General features: G+C 34.5%; 1 protein-coding gene across 1 annotated transcript in view; it reads left to right on the forward strand.

Moving 5' to 3' along the window:
• Positions 1–1,550: 1,550 nt before the first annotated feature.
• Positions 1,551–19,980, forward strand: part of LOC137925916 (thyrotropin-releasing hormone receptor-like) — a 34,061-nt gene continuing 15,631 nt past the window's right edge. Inside the window, exons 1-2 of the mRNA XM_068769402.1 lie at positions 1,551–2,019; positions 14,778–14,958. Of these exons, the coding sequence (XP_068625503.1) occupies positions 1,551–2,019; positions 14,778–14,958 (650 nt within the window). The remainder of the gene's footprint in view (positions 2,020–14,777; positions 14,959–19,980) is intronic.

Consider the following 19,980-nt stretch of genomic DNA (forward strand, 5'->3'; position numbering starts at 1 on the left):
ATAAATCACCAGTGATGGGAATTATCGGTGTTTGAAAACAAGTAAGAAAGGTTGTTTTTTGACTTCGTACTGTCAAAAGTTTAATGACCTTTCGCAATCTAATCTATCTATATCCTGTATATAAGTTACTTTACTTATCTGTTTTGGAATCGTAGTTTAGAAATATGAAATCTAGTAAAAAAAAATTTCCGTAAAAAGATAGGCTGAGAATGGACTTTTATCCGCAAGTAGACATATTATATATATGTAGCTAGAATAGTAATTTATTTATAAAATGCCTTTAATAATTTAACGATTAGTTATAAAAAAAAACGATTTTGTGATATTATACCAATGATTTCTTTATTCAGACGATAAACCTATCGTTAACCTTCCAAAGCTGTCACATTTCAATTATCTCAGGACTTATAAACTTTGTTCCTAATCTTAAATTACTACTTAAAAATTAAACATGTCTCCTGGTGGGTTAGTGTATTGTGTATGCGGTGCGTTCCTGTTCCCGCTGTCGCTCGCCGTTTCTTGTCCCGGAGTTCCTTTTGGTTTCTTATTTTCGGTTGGCACTATAGCTTCGGCATGTTCAGTCATTTTGTATGTCACTTGTTTATGTGGCTTCCCTGATTTTTTTGGAAGACATCTTTTGATTACTTTGTCCGGTGCTGCGTGGTATGGCCCACGCTTTTTATGGTAGGATTGTGACCATGATTACGCCACTAGTTGGACCGACCACATAGTTATGATCGCTGGAAGTCGCTGCTTGCGTGCAACGTAAGAGTGTTTTTGTATGGGAAAATAAATTTGTTATTAAATATTTTTTCATAATAATGCCATTCTTTCTTTCTTTGGAGGTTTTACGAAAATGTAATGAAAATTGCCGAATTTGTCGAAACTTCCATTAGTTTTGCCCTTGTCATCACATTCGGGGATTCCTCATAATACAAATTTACAATCTTCCTAATATATAAACAATTTAATAATGAAATAGTTTTAGGATCATAAGTCATAAGTTTGTTCGTTGGCAAACGCAATCATTGTACGAGTACAAATATTGTTATAGAAATGGAGTCGATGTTAAAAAAGTAAACTAGTATTAATATATAAATGTGTAATAGAATGTTTGTCTGGATGTTTTTTATTTGGGCGGCTTTTCTATTTTAATAATTTATTAGATCTATGATAATATTTGTATTTTATTTTTATGTATTATAGTTTGAAGTGGTTTGAAGTATCCATAGTTCTAGATCAGACTAAATTGTTAGTTATAGTTTGAAACTGTGTACATATTTGAAGTCGATCGAACTAATACCTATAATTAACAGGTCTAAAGGAATTTCGGAATAACTATTCTGTGCAATGACGAAAAAAACCTTAAATAATAAGTTTTACCCTATAAATTACCAAAATGTTTTAAACAATATAACTAAATAGTTGTCTTTACGTTGTTACAGATTGAGATAGAGCTGTAACGGAGTCGGAGAAAGAATCAGAAACCAGCGCCGAAGCTGATAAAGATGTGAAACTAACCACATGATCACCCAAATCGCCAAACGCACATGATTTCTATAGCCAATCTAACGCACACAACCAATACAAATTCACCGCTCCACCACTACGATAACCGAATACAAAACTACACATACAAAAATGAAACCCAAGGGGAGACATACTCGAAGGCGTCCGCGATATTCGACACGAGATTCGAATTTCAATCGAATTCAACATTCGAAAATTCAAATTCGTCATACGAGATGTCCAATGACAACTTCACGGAGTACGCAGAGATACCATATTACATAAAGGCGACGTCGATGACATTCTGTATAGTTATAATGTGTTTAGGTGTGATAGGTAACGTGATGGTGCCAATAGTAATTCTGAAGACGAAAGACATGAGGAACTCGACGAATATCTTTCTGGTGAACTTGAGCATTGCAGACCTCATGGTATTACTGGTGTGCACGCCAACCGTCCTCGTGGAGGTCAACTCGAAACCGGAGACGTGGGTGCTTGGTAAAGAACTATGTAAGTGTTGTTTAATATTACCACTGATCATCATCATTATTATATCAGCCGTAGAACATCCACTACTAGATATAGACGTTCCCCGTATATTTTCAATTACAACGGAAGCAACCAACCTGCAGACCCTACATTCCGACGATCTTTACTACCTTGCCAGCGCATAGTCTTAACTCCAAAACGTTGAGGCTCCAGCTACCATTTGTTCTGCGCGTAATTTGATCTACCTATTGCCACTTCAACCAATACTAATAGAAACAAACATAAAAGTAATTCTCTATCATCACAATCTTTTTAGCTGTAAGACGATCACTGTTGGACTTATGACTCCCAATGAATTTCCAATAGGAACTTCTCCTAACTTTTACCTTCCCTTATCCATAGCCTCGCCTTTCTACTGCATATCGTGGCTAAAGAGTTATATATAATATTTGGCGTTGAGTGGTTACCGAACGTTGTTATATCTTAAGCTCTAGGACAATAGTGACATTGGTGTAATGTTGAGTTCACGTTATCTGGAACATTCTTTTCAAACACCATGTTTCCAAGTTATCAATACGCTCCTTCTATCTCACGTACCGTCAACATATCTGAGCCGTATAGTATCACTGGGAACCGTAAGGATCTTACAAGACATATATTTGTTGCTCTCATAAAGTTATGATCTTATACGTATGTATATATAGAGCTACCGAAACCGTTGTACCGCGCCTTAGGTAACTGTGAAGTGGGGGACGAGGAAAAGAGTATGAGCGCCAATACCGCTAACGTTCACAGCGAACTGATTTGACGGAGCGGTTGATGAAGGCGATCATACCTAAGGCGTGGTACAGCGGTTTCGGTAGCATTATATTTTTGGTTACATCACTTAATTTCGCCTGAGTCTCCGACATCTTAGACAAATGATCCTAATTATATGTACATCAATACGACCTCAAAGTCACAGACCTCACAGTGATAATTGTATCAAAAACAATTATCAGCAGCAACATATACTTGCATCAAAACATTATAATGTGCAGCTATACAGATTTCAATAAAAATGAACATACAATCGTAAAGATGAAGTTAAAACCAACAACATATCAACAAAATTATTGACTTATAATCCATTCGTTGTACAACAGACTCACTTAGGCTCTTAACAATTTCGGTTCCGTGTACTTACACATGGGAGTATATTTACATAAATTGTTACACTAAATCCGCCGCCATATGCCTTGCCTCGTCATTTCTACGTTACAGACCATTAAACAACAATTTGGCTCACATTGAGACAGAAACATCGAATAACGTATCAACATTACAGTAAGTTATTATTTAAATTCTCGAATATTCATGGTCCAGTCACTTCGGCTTATTGCTGGTCATTAGGAATTTATATTTTCATTGGAAATAAAATGTAATGCTTATATTCAATTAAGTGAGCTTCGGCTGCATTATCCTTCCAGTTTGCATTCTTCGCCCACCCATATATAAATGGTATTCAACGCTAAAACTCTTTACCAAATATCCTTAGTCGATCGCAATAAAGTTCAAAATTGCAAGTTATAGTTATCGTTAATATGAAAGGTTTGTTATTGGAATATACGTTGTAACAGAACCGCACTGTCTTTACGATCTTGCTTCGAATATTTTAAATTAAAATTTTCAATTATCACCGATGCTAATGCGTATATAAATTCAAAATTAATATTCGGCTTGCTTTAATTAAGAATCAGAAGAATACGATTATTATTTTTGTTGACAAATATACAATTATTTATACAAATGTGACTTATTTATTAAGTAGTGTTAGCTCAGGGGTAGAGTATTGAGACTTGACGATTTGTAGGTTGCGGGTTCTATTCCTGAAATACAATCTTATATGATTCACACTAGGTGCATTCATTATATAGAATTTCCACTACTAATAATCAAGTTTCCTGAGGATGGGAAGCCGTGTCCTTTGCGTACCATAATACCACACCACAATTGGCCCCACATATATCTGTATTGGGGCCTCTCGTATATTCTTTTATCTTAGGTACGCAGAACAAATTTTGAAATAATATATTCACTTTTTAATTTTATTTCCCTCCTCTTCTTTCATTCTTTTCAATTTCTCACACTAGGTTCTCTTTTTTCTCTGACATAATCTTTCATTCCGTTTCATTTCGTTATCATTTATATATCAGCTCTTTTTCTTCACCATTTTTGGCCCATACCTAGCAGTGGGCGTTTATGGGCTGAAACGCTTTTAATTTATTTAATACAGGTCATGGAAACAAAATGACATGAATAAATAGAGGCATCTAATAAATATTCCGTTAAATATTTACGAAATCATATTTAACAAGTTATTAGTTTATAATCTTATAATAATTTTCACAATTGACAACCCTAATTAGAATAGAATCTTTTATGCGCATTTATCAGCGGGCTGGCGGGCGGTGCACTTTATTGCACGACTACGACTGTATGTGCGGAGGTAGCTATATATTGGTCCTTTTCTTACTAAATATGATTTCGTAAGTTATAATAATAAACTAAACAAAAGCCTTCAAAGATAGTAGTATTCCAAGTGAACTTATCAATTAGATGACAGACGCTCACTGCTAGATAGATCTTCCTTAAAGATCTCCGCGATCACATGTCTTTCGCTGCCCGTATCCAACGACTCACCGCGATTTGGACTTGAACTTGTTCCAAAATTAAAAAAGGTTCGTTGTTTTAGTGGCCATACTCAAAACTACCGCAATTTTGTAAAAATTATACTAATCAATAATATCTTATATGTTAGTTAGTTTATGACCCTTTATCCCTCCTGTACATTCCCCAGTCTCATGTACGAAGGGATAGAATTTTTCTGAATAAAATTTTCACTGATTTTTTTTATTTGCATCCTTATCTTCCTTTGTGGGAGTCGTATGTATACTGATGTGATGTCTGAATGAATAATAGGTGTAAGATTTTGTGGGCGAGCGTAGCCGACGGGCGAACTTAGTGTGCCGAATTAGTGCAGCGGGCACATGCACGCACCGGTGACGCGGGCGCAGACCTTTTGTTACTGTTGTTTCTTTTGTTTCTTTTATTTCTTTTGCGCCTTTGTTCTATTGCCCGCTTTCACTCGGTCGCGGAGCACAGTGCGCCCCAGAGTTCCACGACGAATGCACGTCCTTTTTGCTCGCACTCAAGCGCTAATAAAAATTTGTTCGTGTGTTAAATAAATTGTTAAAGTGTTACAAACGTCTTTTAATAAGACGCTTACTCTTTACCTTCATCCATACTTTATATTTCTTTCTTTCGTCACCTACCTTACTTCGCCTTCGCCTGCAGATCACTACTTGTCAATAATATTGTACATTGCTACTTAAAAGTTAAAAATATTTTTTATTAGTCACAAGTCTTCAAAAGTGTAAATGTGGAGTTAGGATTAAGACAATAAGCAGTTAATCCACTGCCAGGAGAATTGAAGATACGCTCGTTAAAATATTTATAACCGCTGACTTGATGTAACAGATGCCAGCTATAAAGTGTTACTGGATTCGGAAAACAATAATTGTTTATAATGAAATCGAAACCATTTCTTTTCCTCTCTTTCCATTTTCATTAATTTTATTAAATCAAGAATAATCAAACGATATCATTGCCAAGGTTCTTCTTCTTGTCTTTATAAATTATTTAAATATTTCTTTATTCAACAATAAGCCTTTTCTGTCAATTCATCTTTAAAATGCGTTTTGATTTTTGTAAATGATAGTCCAATAAAGTTTTGGGGAATTTTCTTAAAAAATCTGATTCTATTTATTACAAATTAATTACAGTCTTTTTGCAGTCGAAACTTTGGTACAGGCACACGGTGACTAGTAAATACACCGTGGACATCCGCTATTTTTTTTAATTTATTATGTTTATTGTATTATTATTGACATACCCAAAAGTCGAACTAAACGGTTTGACAGCTCGTTTTTGGTGAGGGTCGCCAAGAATTGAAACGACCTGCCCAGGTCTATTTTTTCTGATAAGTTGAACTTTGCAACCTTTAAGAGTAGAGTAAATGAGTGAGGTTTCTTTTGGTTGGGCGTCTACTGCCTTCGTCTTCATCTACACTTTCCATCAAGTGAGATGGAAGACAAACGCCTATTCCATTATAACCATATAAAAAAACGTACAAGATGTTATCATAAACATATTGTAAGGCCACTGCAAGAATATTGACCTCCTTAAACCGCTTTCTCAAGGAGATTTGCGACCCTAAGATGTAAATAGCTCGAATGGCTCTCTTTTGCAAAACAAATAAATTTTCAATCTCCGCACCTCTACCCTGAAACATCAATAAATAGAACATAATGCTGTGGAAATAACTAAAATACATTATATTAGCTGTATCAATATCAGGGTAGTGTTTTATCTTCCTATCAGCATAAGCTACAACAGCCTGCGAGACTCAATGTGAAGCCTCCATTGAAGTTAAGAATCGATTGCTACACCCAGGCAAGCCGTAGAGCTTACATAGTTAAAACCGTAAGTTCTGCCGGCCAGCTGGGTCGCGCTGGGTTTGTGTCCTCGAGGGCTGGTGGGTGAGCCCCGCTGCTTCTATCTCGCGGACACTACCTTTGTGACTTCCTCGTCTCCCCGCCGAGTACTGATAAGGGTTCGGAAACTCGAATCTTGTAAATTTTATATAGTTCACGGACCCTCCCGTTCCGTGAACTCATTTCCGATGAAGCTGTAAAAGCCGCAAGGCTAACACAGCACACGAGACTATAGACTATAGTTAAAAATTATTAGGAGTATTTGATTTAATGTTCGACAAAGAAAATTTGTTGTGGCGAAAAGGTTCTCAAGTGGCAGACGCGGCGTGAATAGGTCCCCCACAAGGGGAACCGTCGACATAATTTAGGTCACGGGAAGTCGTGGATGCAGGCAGGGCAAGACAAGTCATCTGAAAAATTTATGCATTTAGTTATTGTATATTTTAATTGAATCATTTCCTTTTACTTGTGAATAAATAAAGTAGTGAATAGGCCACTAAAACGCGGTACAGTCTTACCTTCCAACGAGTTTGACGTCTGTTCTATAATTAAGTATTTTCAGCCGGTTTGCAAATGATTTTGGCAAGACAATTTAATTTGACACGCTGTAGTGCATTAGCGGGACAGGTTTATGGGACGAAACATCTGCGCGGCGTTTTAGATATCAATTGTTGGCACTATACTAACGATCTACCGTGACTTATGCATAAAGGTGGGGCCCGTATGTCAACGATTATAAGCAATTACGATAAGTAAATTTTAAAAATGCAATATGCATTCTTAACTAGTATAAGTCGGATCCATTTTATTCTTATTTGGTAATTAATTCCGATTCAATGGAGCAATGTTCTTATATGTGACTACCCATATCGTGTCGTGTCGTTCACTAGAGGTGAGTATAGGATGTCCTATAATTAATTAATAAAGTAACAGTGTCTTACATTTCAACTATCAAAAACTAAAAAAATTGAACCAGTGCCCAAAATATCTATTTTTTTTAAATATATCATGCTTTTATCGAACTTAGCGTACTTTCATGTACACCACGGTGAATAAAATTTAGACATTCTTAATAGAAATGCTATTAATTATATAAGTAGGTATTCCAAGATTATCCACGGGACAGGCCTGTGTAAGTACGTCTGAGTCTTAATAAAAAAAGAAATAATGATGTGGGTTGATGTGATTTTATAATCATTTCAATCGAAGTTAACACAACAACTTTTCGATTAAAGTTGCCGACGCCTTTAGTAGGCTAAAATCGCTCGGACGTAAGTCATTCAACCAGTCGACAACGTTGTAAATTTTTGAAGTGCTTAGCCGATACAGATCATACTACATAGAAGTGTCGCTTTAGTTCCTTCCGCCATTTCTGCTCTCAACGCTAACACTTTTAGAAGTGGTAGTATTATTATATCCCAGGTAATACAGACCGATTAAGTCAAGTTTCGGACATCTTGTGCACTCTTCTGTCGGAATATTAAGCAAATATTATTGATGAGTGACAACCCAAGCAAAGGACCCTTCATGGAAACCCTTGAGTGTCGTCATGCCATGGAGTAGCCACCGACACGGTCTGATAACTCGGCGGCCTCCCAATCCAGTAAAATAATACTATGTAGCGGTTCGAGCTGAAGCTCCGCCGAATGCCCTCGAGTCTCGGTATTTTAAGAGAGGTTTTAGGTTCGGTGTACTCTACGCCCTAAACTTCGATACCGCGGAATCTCTTAATATTATTTCGGCGGCAAATAGTCCGACCTGAAAAAAATTTAGGCCTCCATTATTGTGACGCCAATTGCTTTTAACAATCATTACTATTTTCTGACGAGACAAAATTGTAAAAATAATGTTACCTTTTTCTTGTTTACAAATTATATTTGTATAATAAATCTAAAATGAAAAAGTAATTTGAATAATTCAAACATGGCGCACATTAAGTTGGAGTTATAACTCAAGTTTTACTAACAGCTAGGTTTAAAAGAAAAAAAATTATAACCTAGTCCAGATTAAAAAGTAACAAACTGAACTTTATAGGAGACAAAGACAAAAAAAGCAATTTCAATTTTGCAATTCCACTAACCGTTTCTCCAATAAACGCTCGCACTACGCCGATCCTTTTCCAGTGTCCATTGGTGGCACATGCTGGCATTGTATTAAACGATCCAAGCCAACGATACCAAATTCAAGCTGCACCCCGCCTAGATCTTCTTCACAACGCAATTAAGTCTATATTCCCTTGACCGGGTCGAGTCGTAAAACTGCAGTCGGAACCACAGCTCGTCCTAATTAAGTGCAATAAAGTAAACGTTCGGTGAATTTTTCCTCGCGTCGTACAACTTGCCACGATGTTCGCATTTACTTTTGAATTTATATCACGCGACTATGTGCCTTGTGGTATAACGTTAAGGTAGATTTTTGCATGAAAATTCCCTTCAATTGATGATGGTGAATATTGTTGATTGTATTCAAGTGAAAAATATACTTTCTGCGAAATAATGATCGTTTTATGTTATTTTATTTTCTTTTATTTTTGCCAAATTATGACATAAGGTACTCCATTATCAGTTTATTATGATCTTATCATATTTTATTATGATCTTATCATATTTTATTTGCAATTAAAATTCTTCGAAATAATTTTGACAATTCACACGGGGCTTCGACTTTCACTGCGAGATTAAATACGGAGATTCAAAGACAAACGAATTTAACAAAAATAATCCAGTGAAATAGCAAGTTGTATTAGAAATGGGCAGACCAACTCGCAGAACACATGGATGCAGACCATCAATCGGCAAGCAGTATAGGATATCCAACGACAAGGTGGTTTATAAAAAAGTAGTAACAAAGTGCCGAATAGTAAAAGAACAAAATAAATGTAAATAAATAAAATAAATATAAAGATTCTGAGAAAAGAATAATCTGTGATCTAGGAATGAAGATGAAAGAAGCAAGGAGATGCAAGAAAGAAGATCTGCAAACGAGAAATGACAGACCATGTGAAGCGTAAAAGAAATGAATGATGATGTGAAGAACGAAAAAGAATGTAAAATAAAAATTTAAAAACTCATTTTACCCGAATTTGCAACGTCACTGCCCCACACAAAGCAGGGGGAATGACAGGCCCCTAAGGCGGGAGACCCCAACATTACAGAATAAAAAAAACACAATGTGGACAGACAGATGACCTTTAGACGACGTTAAGGTCGGCCAAATTGTAGACACCTAAGAGCTAAAATGAAAACATATAGCTTTTAGATAAAGTATGCTATTAGACTCTCACCACACAACAACAAACGTTGTTGTTGGATCCGGATCCTTCCTTGGCTCACCTGTAGTCCCCGCTGCCATCCCAAGCTGCATATACACAACATCAACGCTACAAAGGTCTAGCTCTAGCGATTTACTACGTGCGAACGTTATTGTACATCTGAAATGCGTCTGTCCAACTTCTGTTTTATTTTAAGTTCAGGGACCCTTTCGCTCCGTAAGCCATTTCCGAAAAATCTACAAGAACCTACGGGCTATCAGAATCAACTTCAACCGAAATCAAGCCATGCCATAATGGGGGAATTTTATCCGATTCTAATTTTGATTGAAATTGAACTTCATCTAGAAAATTTATAACCTACAAGACTGACTATAATTATCTTATGTGGATAGTAATATATGAACGTCATGGTAATTAAATAAACACAAACGGCTTCTTGTTAAGCAATTAATAACAAAGCATTGATAGCTGATTGGTTTACATTTACATTCGTACGCCATATTGCTTTGCCGCCATATTGAATTATGTGACAGTTCTACACATGACAATATGGCGGCGATATGTTATTGTTGTCGATAGCCTATTTAATATTCACAATGCGTCATATGCTTCCACTCAAAGAAAGGGTATAGGGCGAGACACAGGATGATTGGAAATAGATACTAAAAGCTTTAAAGGAGTGAATGTATGGCTATGAAATGATATCTTTTTTTTTAAATTACGACTGGCCAATGACTTCTGGCAATATAGAGTATAAAGGGATAGATAGTAAACAATACACTAATTAATTTTAACATATAATATTGTTGTAATTTGAATTATGGAAACGCTTTTACTTACAATGTTACATTTAAGTCATTTATTATTTCTAAAATGATCGATTTTTTAGATAGAGTGTACTGTGGAATAATTGACAGCTAATGAGCATTCACCTCTCTAAAGAATTTACACATAGAATCAATCAACCTGTATACATCTAATATCTTTTAACACTAATCATACCGACATTTACCAAGTACATATTTTTACCATAGCGGGTCAATTGATAAGAAATTATGTTTCCCACTTGAATATATCAAATATGGCTGTTAGGAAGGAAATAAATTTTATTTATTCATAAAAAGAAAGGGAAAAAATAAAATAATAACTGTTGATTAAAGAGTAAGAAAAGTGCAAAAGAAATAACACATACACCTTCAGAGCAAAATCATCAGTAAAAAAATTATGTACTTAAACACATTTTTTTCTTATTTCTGGTATTTATCAGTGGGACTGAAAAGTTACGTCGTTTCTGTCGACGTATTTTACGGAAAAATCGATTGATTTTTACCGGTCCGGTATTGAAAATTTTGTATACTAGACGGCAAAAGGTTGTTGATAACGAAGGAGAATATATTGTCGGTTAGAAATAAAAACTTGTTAAAAATCTAGTCGTGCGAGTTTAACTTAAGAAAGCGACATTACTTTCCGGTCCGGTATGTTATATTCTATCCATTCAACAATTCTAGAAATATCGACAGGCATCGCTGAAACATGAATTGTTTTTCTAAATCCGACAAGATGTTTTCCTCGTCCGAGATATAATTGACAGAGCAATGCCTCACTATCTAGCCTCTATAAATCAGTTGCCAAAAAAACGTCTATTTGGCGGCGAAAAAAAAAACATCGTACGCCGATAGATAAATAGAAATGCGGGTTGAATTTATTGTTAAGATAAATCGAAGGTTGTTTTTAATGTATCCTCTTGTTACGAGTTAGGTGAAAGTTTATTGTAACATTGTAATGTTGTTGTAAAGATATATTTAAATATATCTGTTTACTGTTGCAACATTTTTAGCTTGATGACTGTTTTGATATAAATACTTATAGTATTCTCAGAATAAAGAAATTACTTCAAATTTATATGAATTTCCGTGAATTATTTATTTATTTATTTACTTTATTGGAGATAGACAATAAGAAAAGGCAGTAAGAAAGTACAAACTTAGAAGCTTAGAAATATAAAATTAGTTGCAGTTGTTACCTTATAACTTATATCGATGAAAAAACAAATAAAAATAAAAACATAACTAAACAGGGATCAAAGACTATGGTTTATATATTTATATTGTTTGTTTATATATTTAAATTATATATTTATATTATGATTTAAATTGCATTGTATGTACTCAATAATTTCGAACGAAATTGTTTTTTAAAAAGATACGAGAGAGCACGAGAATATATCAATATCACTAACATATGAATTGTGGAGGTCACACATTCTGTATAAGAGTGCATGTTTACCGATAATAATAATAATTCAACGTAAGTTTGCCAAGTTATAGAGAAGGTATTTGGTACGGTACTCGGAGCTGATAACAGGTACGGAGGGACAAACCAGACTAAGGGAAGCCATGTCGTACTTATTTACGTTCACGCTCACGGACCTGATCTTGTCAATGTTTTTTTCCTCTTGCACCCTTACCTAGTTTTGTAAACAGCTTTACATTTTTAATATGCTATTTATTTTTTATTTTATAACTAGCTGATCCCGCAAACGTTGTTTTGCAAAAAAAATTAAAGTTTTAAATTAACAAATAAAAAATAAGGGTTAATCGTAGAGAGGTGAAAATTTAGGGTTGTATGCATTTTTGTACGCTGTATCATAATTAAAGAAAAAAAAACTAAAAAAATTGTCTAAAAAAATAAAAAAAAATTAGGGGTGGACCACCCTTACCACTTAGGTGTATAGAAAATAGATAGTAGCCGATTCTCAGAGTTCAAGTTCGAACACCGTGACACGAGAATTTTATATATTAGATGTTTATAACATTTTTTCACGTAAGAAAACGACCAATATTTAGCCACTTCCGCAAATGCAGTGGTAGTCGAGCAAAAAAAAAATTCCTGAAGATGCCCCGTAGAGGGGTGAAACACGTGTTGAGTGATTTAACAGTGGCAGTTGTCTAATTCGCATTGTTTGCCGCATACGCATTTATCAGAGAGCTGGCGGGCGGTGCACTTTGTTGCACGATTACCACTGCATGTGCGGAAGTGGCTAAATATTGGTCCTTTTCTTACTTAGGATGGACTTCCGCAAGGTAACGCCTGATTCCATTAAACATTTTTTCACAGCAATGTCTTAAATTTATTACATTACTCCTAGTTTTTTATATACTTTATTATTATCTCCATATTTTGTTTACAATTCTTGTTATACTTTTATTTTTACATGCTTAACCGCAGCCCTGCTAATGTTGCTTTAGGAGTCCATAATCAAAATTTAATCCAAAGGACATTTAATGCTGGATATATGCCTGCAAATACAGTTGAAAACATTTGGTACACTTTTCAATCCGTGGTCGTCTCTCTTGACCATGATTGCACAGACTTATTAAGACTAGGGGCCACTCGGGCAAATCATGAACTGATGGCGGGCCGGCCGCCAGAAGTATAGGAAATTAAAGACAATAAAGAATTGATAATAATTAGAATTCAATATTTTTCGAATGTACGAGAGTATTATTTTTGCTGTCGGCGGGCCACCAGTATTCGACCGGCGGGCCTTGGTCTGTGCATCCATTCTCTAGACTATCACTTCTTCATGCTATGAAGCTCTACTGCCTCTTTCTTCGGTCCTCCTTAGATTTTCTCACTCCTGGTTCGGCCTCTTAAATATCTATATATATTTATATATGTTAATAGATGTGTGTTTGTATAGATCAAAAAGCACTTATATATTTTAACCCTTTAAAAGTCATAAGGAGTGGACAGTGGAAAAATAAAATTGATAATGGTTAAGGGTATATAATTAAATTAAGAACATATGTACATATGTTCAAACTTTCTATTGTTTCTATTGTGTCAAACTGTGAAAAAATACGGCTGGTGGACGAAATTTCGGTGATAAAAAAAGAATAAAAATCATGGTGGTGAAAATATCGCCTCTGACTTATAAAAGGATTAACTTAGTTGGTCTTATATATCTTGCACTATGTGATTTCAATATATAAATAATAAAGAAAGGTTCCTTACAAAAATAAGTTTACTTTTTTATACACTGTAAGACTACACTAATTATATGTCATTGAAGATATAATCATACGGAAAGATATTGGTATGACAAAGAGATGATATTATGAAAAAAAAAAACCAAATTGTTATGACTGTTTTCCTGGTATTTTTTATTTATTGATTTAACGTCTTATTAAAAAAATATTATTTAGAAAATAAACTTTCACTTTTACATAATGCATGACTTTAAATACACGATTAACGCAAACAAATTAGTACAAATGTTTTAATTTACACTGTGGTTTGTATGTGTATAAAAAAGTGGTGTTTTATGTATTCAACGTAATTTCAACTTATTCTCTATTACGACTGCTCTTGTGTCTTATTGAAAATATTAAAAATGGAATACTGGGATTCATAGAAGCGTTTAGAAAATTTGGAAAGCTATGGGCAGTACCTATGCACTTTTCTCTCTTTGTGGACATCCTTTAGAACGTTCACTGGTGGTAGTGAAATGTTGATGATTGTTGTATAAGCCTTTGTAGTAAGTTTAATATATATCCTAAAATCTTATACAAAATTTTCATTTAACACGTTCACTGCGGCTTGAGGTCGATTCAGCCTCATGGTAGACTTTGCACTGGTGCGGCGCGTAAAACTCGTGTTTTCTCTCTAGTGCGGCGGCTGTTTAAACTCAACCGTATGAGGTATGACAAAGACAAATATAGCTTTCTTTATGTCTGCGAAGCATTGACTCAATATTGTAAAAAAATATTGATGAACATGAGGCAGAAAAGGCCTCAACCGCACTACTAGGAAGTTCAGCTTGAGGCTGATTCGACCTCAGCCGCACCAGCTGAAAGTTCTTCAAAATTGTGCCCGCAGTGAACGTGTTAAGATACCATCTGTTGATTTGCGTTCCACACAAATACATGTCTATATTACGTAAGCATTCTATGATGTCTTATTCTTTCCAGGTTTGGCGGTGCCGTTCGTAGAACTGACTGTAGCTCATGCATCAGTGCTGACTATACTAGCAATCAGCTTCGAGAGGTATTATGCGATCTGCGAGCCCTTGCGCGCTGGGTACGTCTGCACAAAGACTAGAGCTACCCTCATCTGCGCACTGGCTTGGTTCTTCGCAGCCCTCTTTACCAGGTATTCATATAGTCACTTCCATACTTTTTTTTTTGGTTAGTGTATTAAATATTTTCATCCTCAGATGTTCACGTTCAGAAAAAAAGGTTCTTATGATGTAGATGATTAATAAAAATTATACTCGCTATACTTTCGCCAATATCTTAGATGGCTATTACCAAAACACAAGGTTTTAGTACACTAGAGCAAACGTCAAACGTCAAACGTCAAACGTCAAACGCCAAATGTCAAAAGTTAAACGTCAAATACATCTTAGCAATTGTGTATAAAATTTTTCTAGCGCAGTTTTGATTTTAACGCTATGTACATTACATGTTACTTTTCTCATAAGAGTTATATCAAATTGTTAAGATGACTAATAAACAATTTTAATGCATTTGCAAGAGTCCTGAGAAGACGGACCAGATGTTATAAGAAATTTTATTTTTAAACTATACAAGTGTTGGAAAATCGAGTTTTTTAATGTTATTATATTAACCAAAAATTACCAAACTATTTAGTTTAACAGAAAAATAATATTTTTTTATAAACTTTATTTTGAGACACCGAACAAAAGATTCTAACACTAAAGGTATACTGCAAAAGTGGTTAGTAAAAAAAACCGTGTTTCGGTTTAAAAGTCGATGGCATTATAACCATCTCGTCATTAAAAGCGTTGGTAACTTAATCTAAGCTTCCATGATAAGTAAAAACACAGTTAAATTAGTTTATAGGACTCTGAAAAGATTTCATAGCTGTCAAATCCGATAGACGTAATCCTACGTATTTTTTTAAGACATTAAATGACTTTGATATTTTAACCTCACCAAGTTTAATTTATTTATGTGTACAATATAATTTTTTATGTAAATACTATGTATTAATAATAATTAAAAACATGCGTGTGTTATGTAAGAAATGTGTGTTATAAAATGTCAATTTCGGAAATTTAACACAGATTAAACAACCTCACTAATACACAAGCGAAACTTTTATTAAATAACCAATTTAACAAAATTATTAATGTGTTTTATGTCTGTGTTTACAATAGCTTGCTAGTTTTGAAATCATCTTAATTGTATTTTTAGTCATTAAATATTATTTATTACTATACGCATCATAAAATTATTGTACTAATAAACATTGAATTCTTTTTTTTATTTTAGCCACAGATAAAACGTATAACATTCGTTCTTACAGTGATTGACGTTTCGAGTATTTCATTTTTACAGGGTACAAAGCAGCTTCCAAATTTGCTGTAAATTAATGTATATTACGATTAAAAATAAATCAATGGTGACAGAAATAATAACGGTATGAAAATACAGTAAGAAAAAAGACAGAAACAATTGTAAAATCGAACTACTACATATTAAAATTAATTATTGTTATCTATTCCTGCAGTCTGTATTGCCAGGAGTTATTTGTCTGTAAAAATAAAAAAATAAAAATATCTAATCATTTTATAGAGGATGGATTGGAGATAGATACAAAGGCTATAAAAATGTTTGCTGACAAATATACATTTATTACACCTATACCCAATCAAACTGTATATGACAGAGCAGATTTTATATCTATAGTATTCTGACAGCGTTTTCGACATCAACGTTATTTAGGTGATATAAATCGATATATCGGAGTTTCTTGTGAACAACTGATGATGGAGTAAAGATTTTAGAAGTGTTGTTCAAAGCTGATGTCGGCTCTTTCATCACTAACATTTTATAATTAAGCTTTTTCAATACACCTTAGTTTTATCTTAAAAGATTTTATCTTCTACTTGAATAACAAAGTAAGAATATTTTAAAAGAAACGAATACATTGACGGTTCGTCCACTACTGACTGTATTACTATATATTTCAGACTAAGGAGGCTTTAGGGGGCAAAGCATTGACATTGCTTTACCTAAACATTCTTTACCCTATTTAGCTTTAGTTATCCTGGGGTCAGTTGGTCGCAATATAGAATTGCAAGGTTGTTACGGTCTTAAATCGTTTTATTGACAAACATCTCCACAAAATGGTATGCCATTCGATACGACGCGTATGTTAAACTCAATATTTCCGCATGTATATAAGTAGCTAAGAAATTTCGTAAGTAAAAATATTCCGTATAGACATACGGTGTACTTCACAGTAATGTTATTAATTTAAATTATGGTAAAAAACCATTCTCTAATGCTACAGTCATCGTTATTATGTTAGCAGATAGAACCTCACTGGAAGGCATAGGTCTAAACGAAACACCGCGACGATGAAAAGTCATTCCGTGAACTTAATTATGTTGATCCACCTGTGGAGCCTCTTGTTTTTCAAAGATAACGCAAATAAATAAATACTTAAATCTGTGACGAATTTAGTGTGAATAGTAATGTAAATACTCAATTATAAAGTAAGAAAAAGCATAGAAATAAGAATAAAGCAACACAACAAATGTAAACCTATTGTATTTTATAAAGAAAGAATGAAAGGATTAGAAAAAAATTATGGAATGAAATAATTAGTCAAGAATGAATGAAAAAGATGAGAACGCAAGTAAATTGACGAAAAAAACATTTTTTTATTTACTAGAAAAAAAATTAAGAGCCTTTCGCCATGTGACAAGGCGATGGGCCTCGCGGTCATAATTAAAAAGTATTCCGTTCCCAACGGCTATGGGTTGCATGAGTAATGTACCCCGCCCACTGTCAATTCAGACGGGTAATTCTTCGAGCTACGTCAGCAACCTTTATTCTACCAGATCTTCTCATTTTGGAAAGTCCGTGCATAACCCTCTTTTTTCTCTCCCTAAAGTACTAAAAATTTAGAAATATTTCTCTTTATTTCGTTTACTTATTCCTTTTCCCGCTATATTGCTAGTAATATTCGCCATACTGTTATTTAAGCTTATTAATAGTGCAACTGCACAAACAGCTATTTTGTGTTGACTGCTATAAATAGCATTATTTCTCTCCATCTACGAAGGCCGTGTACCAACAACTCCCATTTACGAGCAATAAATTTCTCCGTCGAAATTGGTGGAATATTTGTACTCGAGTTCAAGTTGTGAGCAGAACTTAGCTAAGTTAGCATCTAAGTTGGTCTCGTTGAAGTTTTACTGCCTTATTTATTTGCGCTTCGCGGTTGACGTACTTCGAATACAGTTACTTACGCGGTTTGGAAATAGAAACCTGGATTTTATGTTTAGCAAGTGTATTTTAGTATTTCGAAATGTTTCTAAGTGCTATAAGTATTTTAGAATACGTTAATATTATTTTATGTGACAGTTACACCAAAAAGGATCTCACTCACACTGAGTATATACAAATAAAAAGACGTATATTAATGCAGAAAAATACATCTCTTATTGAGTCTACAACTTATTCGGACGATAAATAAGTCATACCAGAGAAGTAAGAAAAGGACCAATATTTAGCCACTTCTGCACATGCAATGGTAGTCGTGCGATCGTCGTGCAAATGCGCATGCACAGAGTCTGTGTTTGGTACTAATCGGTGTAACATAACTCCCGAAGATGCCCCGTGGAGATGTGAAACACGTGTTGCGTGATTTGACGGTGGCAGTTGTGTAGTTCGCATTATTTGCCGTATGCGCATTTGTCAGCGGGCTGGCGGGCGGTGCACTTTGTTGCACGACTACCATTGCATGTGCGGAAGTGGCTAAATATTGGTCCTTTTCTTACTTAGGATGGACTTCAGCAAGATAACGCCTGATTCCATTAAATGTACCAGAGAAGAATAGATCAAAGAAACACCGCGGGGTTACATATTTTTTAGATTGATACAAAAAACTTATTTAATAAACATTGAAATAGCAACGTTAATATAAGAGATTGTAAAAAATGAAACGACAAAATGAATTTTTGAAAAAGTAGTATACCATAGTACCGTATAATAGTTTACCCGATTTATAAAGTCCCATGTGGTAGGAGGAAGGAGAGGTCTCAAAACGAGACGAACATATCACTCCTAAGTTGTGCTATTTTTAAATTCTAATAAACCAAAAAAATAGGTTGAACTATGTCACTACGGATATCTTCATTTCTGATACAATCTTCGAGAAATACCGAGCATAGTCCTCTCACTGAGCTCGACTATGAGCTTGCTGAAGAGGTCCACCTGGGTAAGACGCATTCGTAGAATACTTTCGTATTTAGGAACACGTATTTTTTGGAGATGTTTCGATGTTTCCAGAATGCTACCCAGCCAAGTAAAATTAGCCGGTTGACCTCTTTTACTATATTATTTATTCTATTCTCAGCAAATATAGTTTATTTATAATACCAAAGACACGTCTAGCCAAATAATGTAACACTATAATAAAATAGAGCTGAGAGATTTGCGATTGTAATCGAGCTCTTTTTATGGTGTTAGCAAAAATCATGGAGAAAAATACAGTAGATTATCTTGACGATTTATATGTGCAATAACTCTTGAAAGAGTTTCTACTTTTTCGCTTTCAAGTGGTTTATTTTTATTGAGTTTGTAAAAAGGTTTATTCTAGAAATACGATCGCGGTTTCAAGATTTTTTTCCTATTCTTCATGTTTATTATTGAACATAGGCCTCCTTGAGATATTTTCTCTAGTAGCAGTTTTTTTTAATAGCTAGAAATAACGGGTATTGGGGCATCTCAATCCCCTTTCTTCTTTTTGGAACGAGGATATATTTTACAATGATTTTTTCGTTAAACTTTTTCATTTCTCTCTCCCTTTCTTCACGTTTTCTATCATTCTCACAACATTCATTTACATTACATTCAAGCATCGCCTACCATCTTTCGCGACATTTCTCCAAATTTTAATTATTTACATTTCACAATTGACTATTTATATTTTCTACAATTTTTCTACATTGTGTTATTAAAACTTTCTCGTTTTCTATATAACAATTTCTTGTATAACATCGTCTCCTTATTACCCGGTTTTGTTAGGCTTCAATAGTACCGTCTTTCGAAGACTTTAGCAAAGTCACCAGTTCGTTCTGTGGTCTCTCTTACGCGCCGCCTTGATCTCGAACCTTCAGCTTCAGAAAGCTTCAGA

This window comes from Battus philenor, unplaced genomic scaffold (genome assembly GCF_028537555.1).
Source record: "Battus philenor isolate CCGP_79_NKW_IND1 unplaced genomic scaffold, ilBatPhil1.0.hap1 SCAF_28, whole genome shotgun sequence".
Lineage (NCBI taxonomy): Eukaryota > Metazoa > Arthropoda > Insecta > Lepidoptera > Papilionidae > Battus > Battus philenor.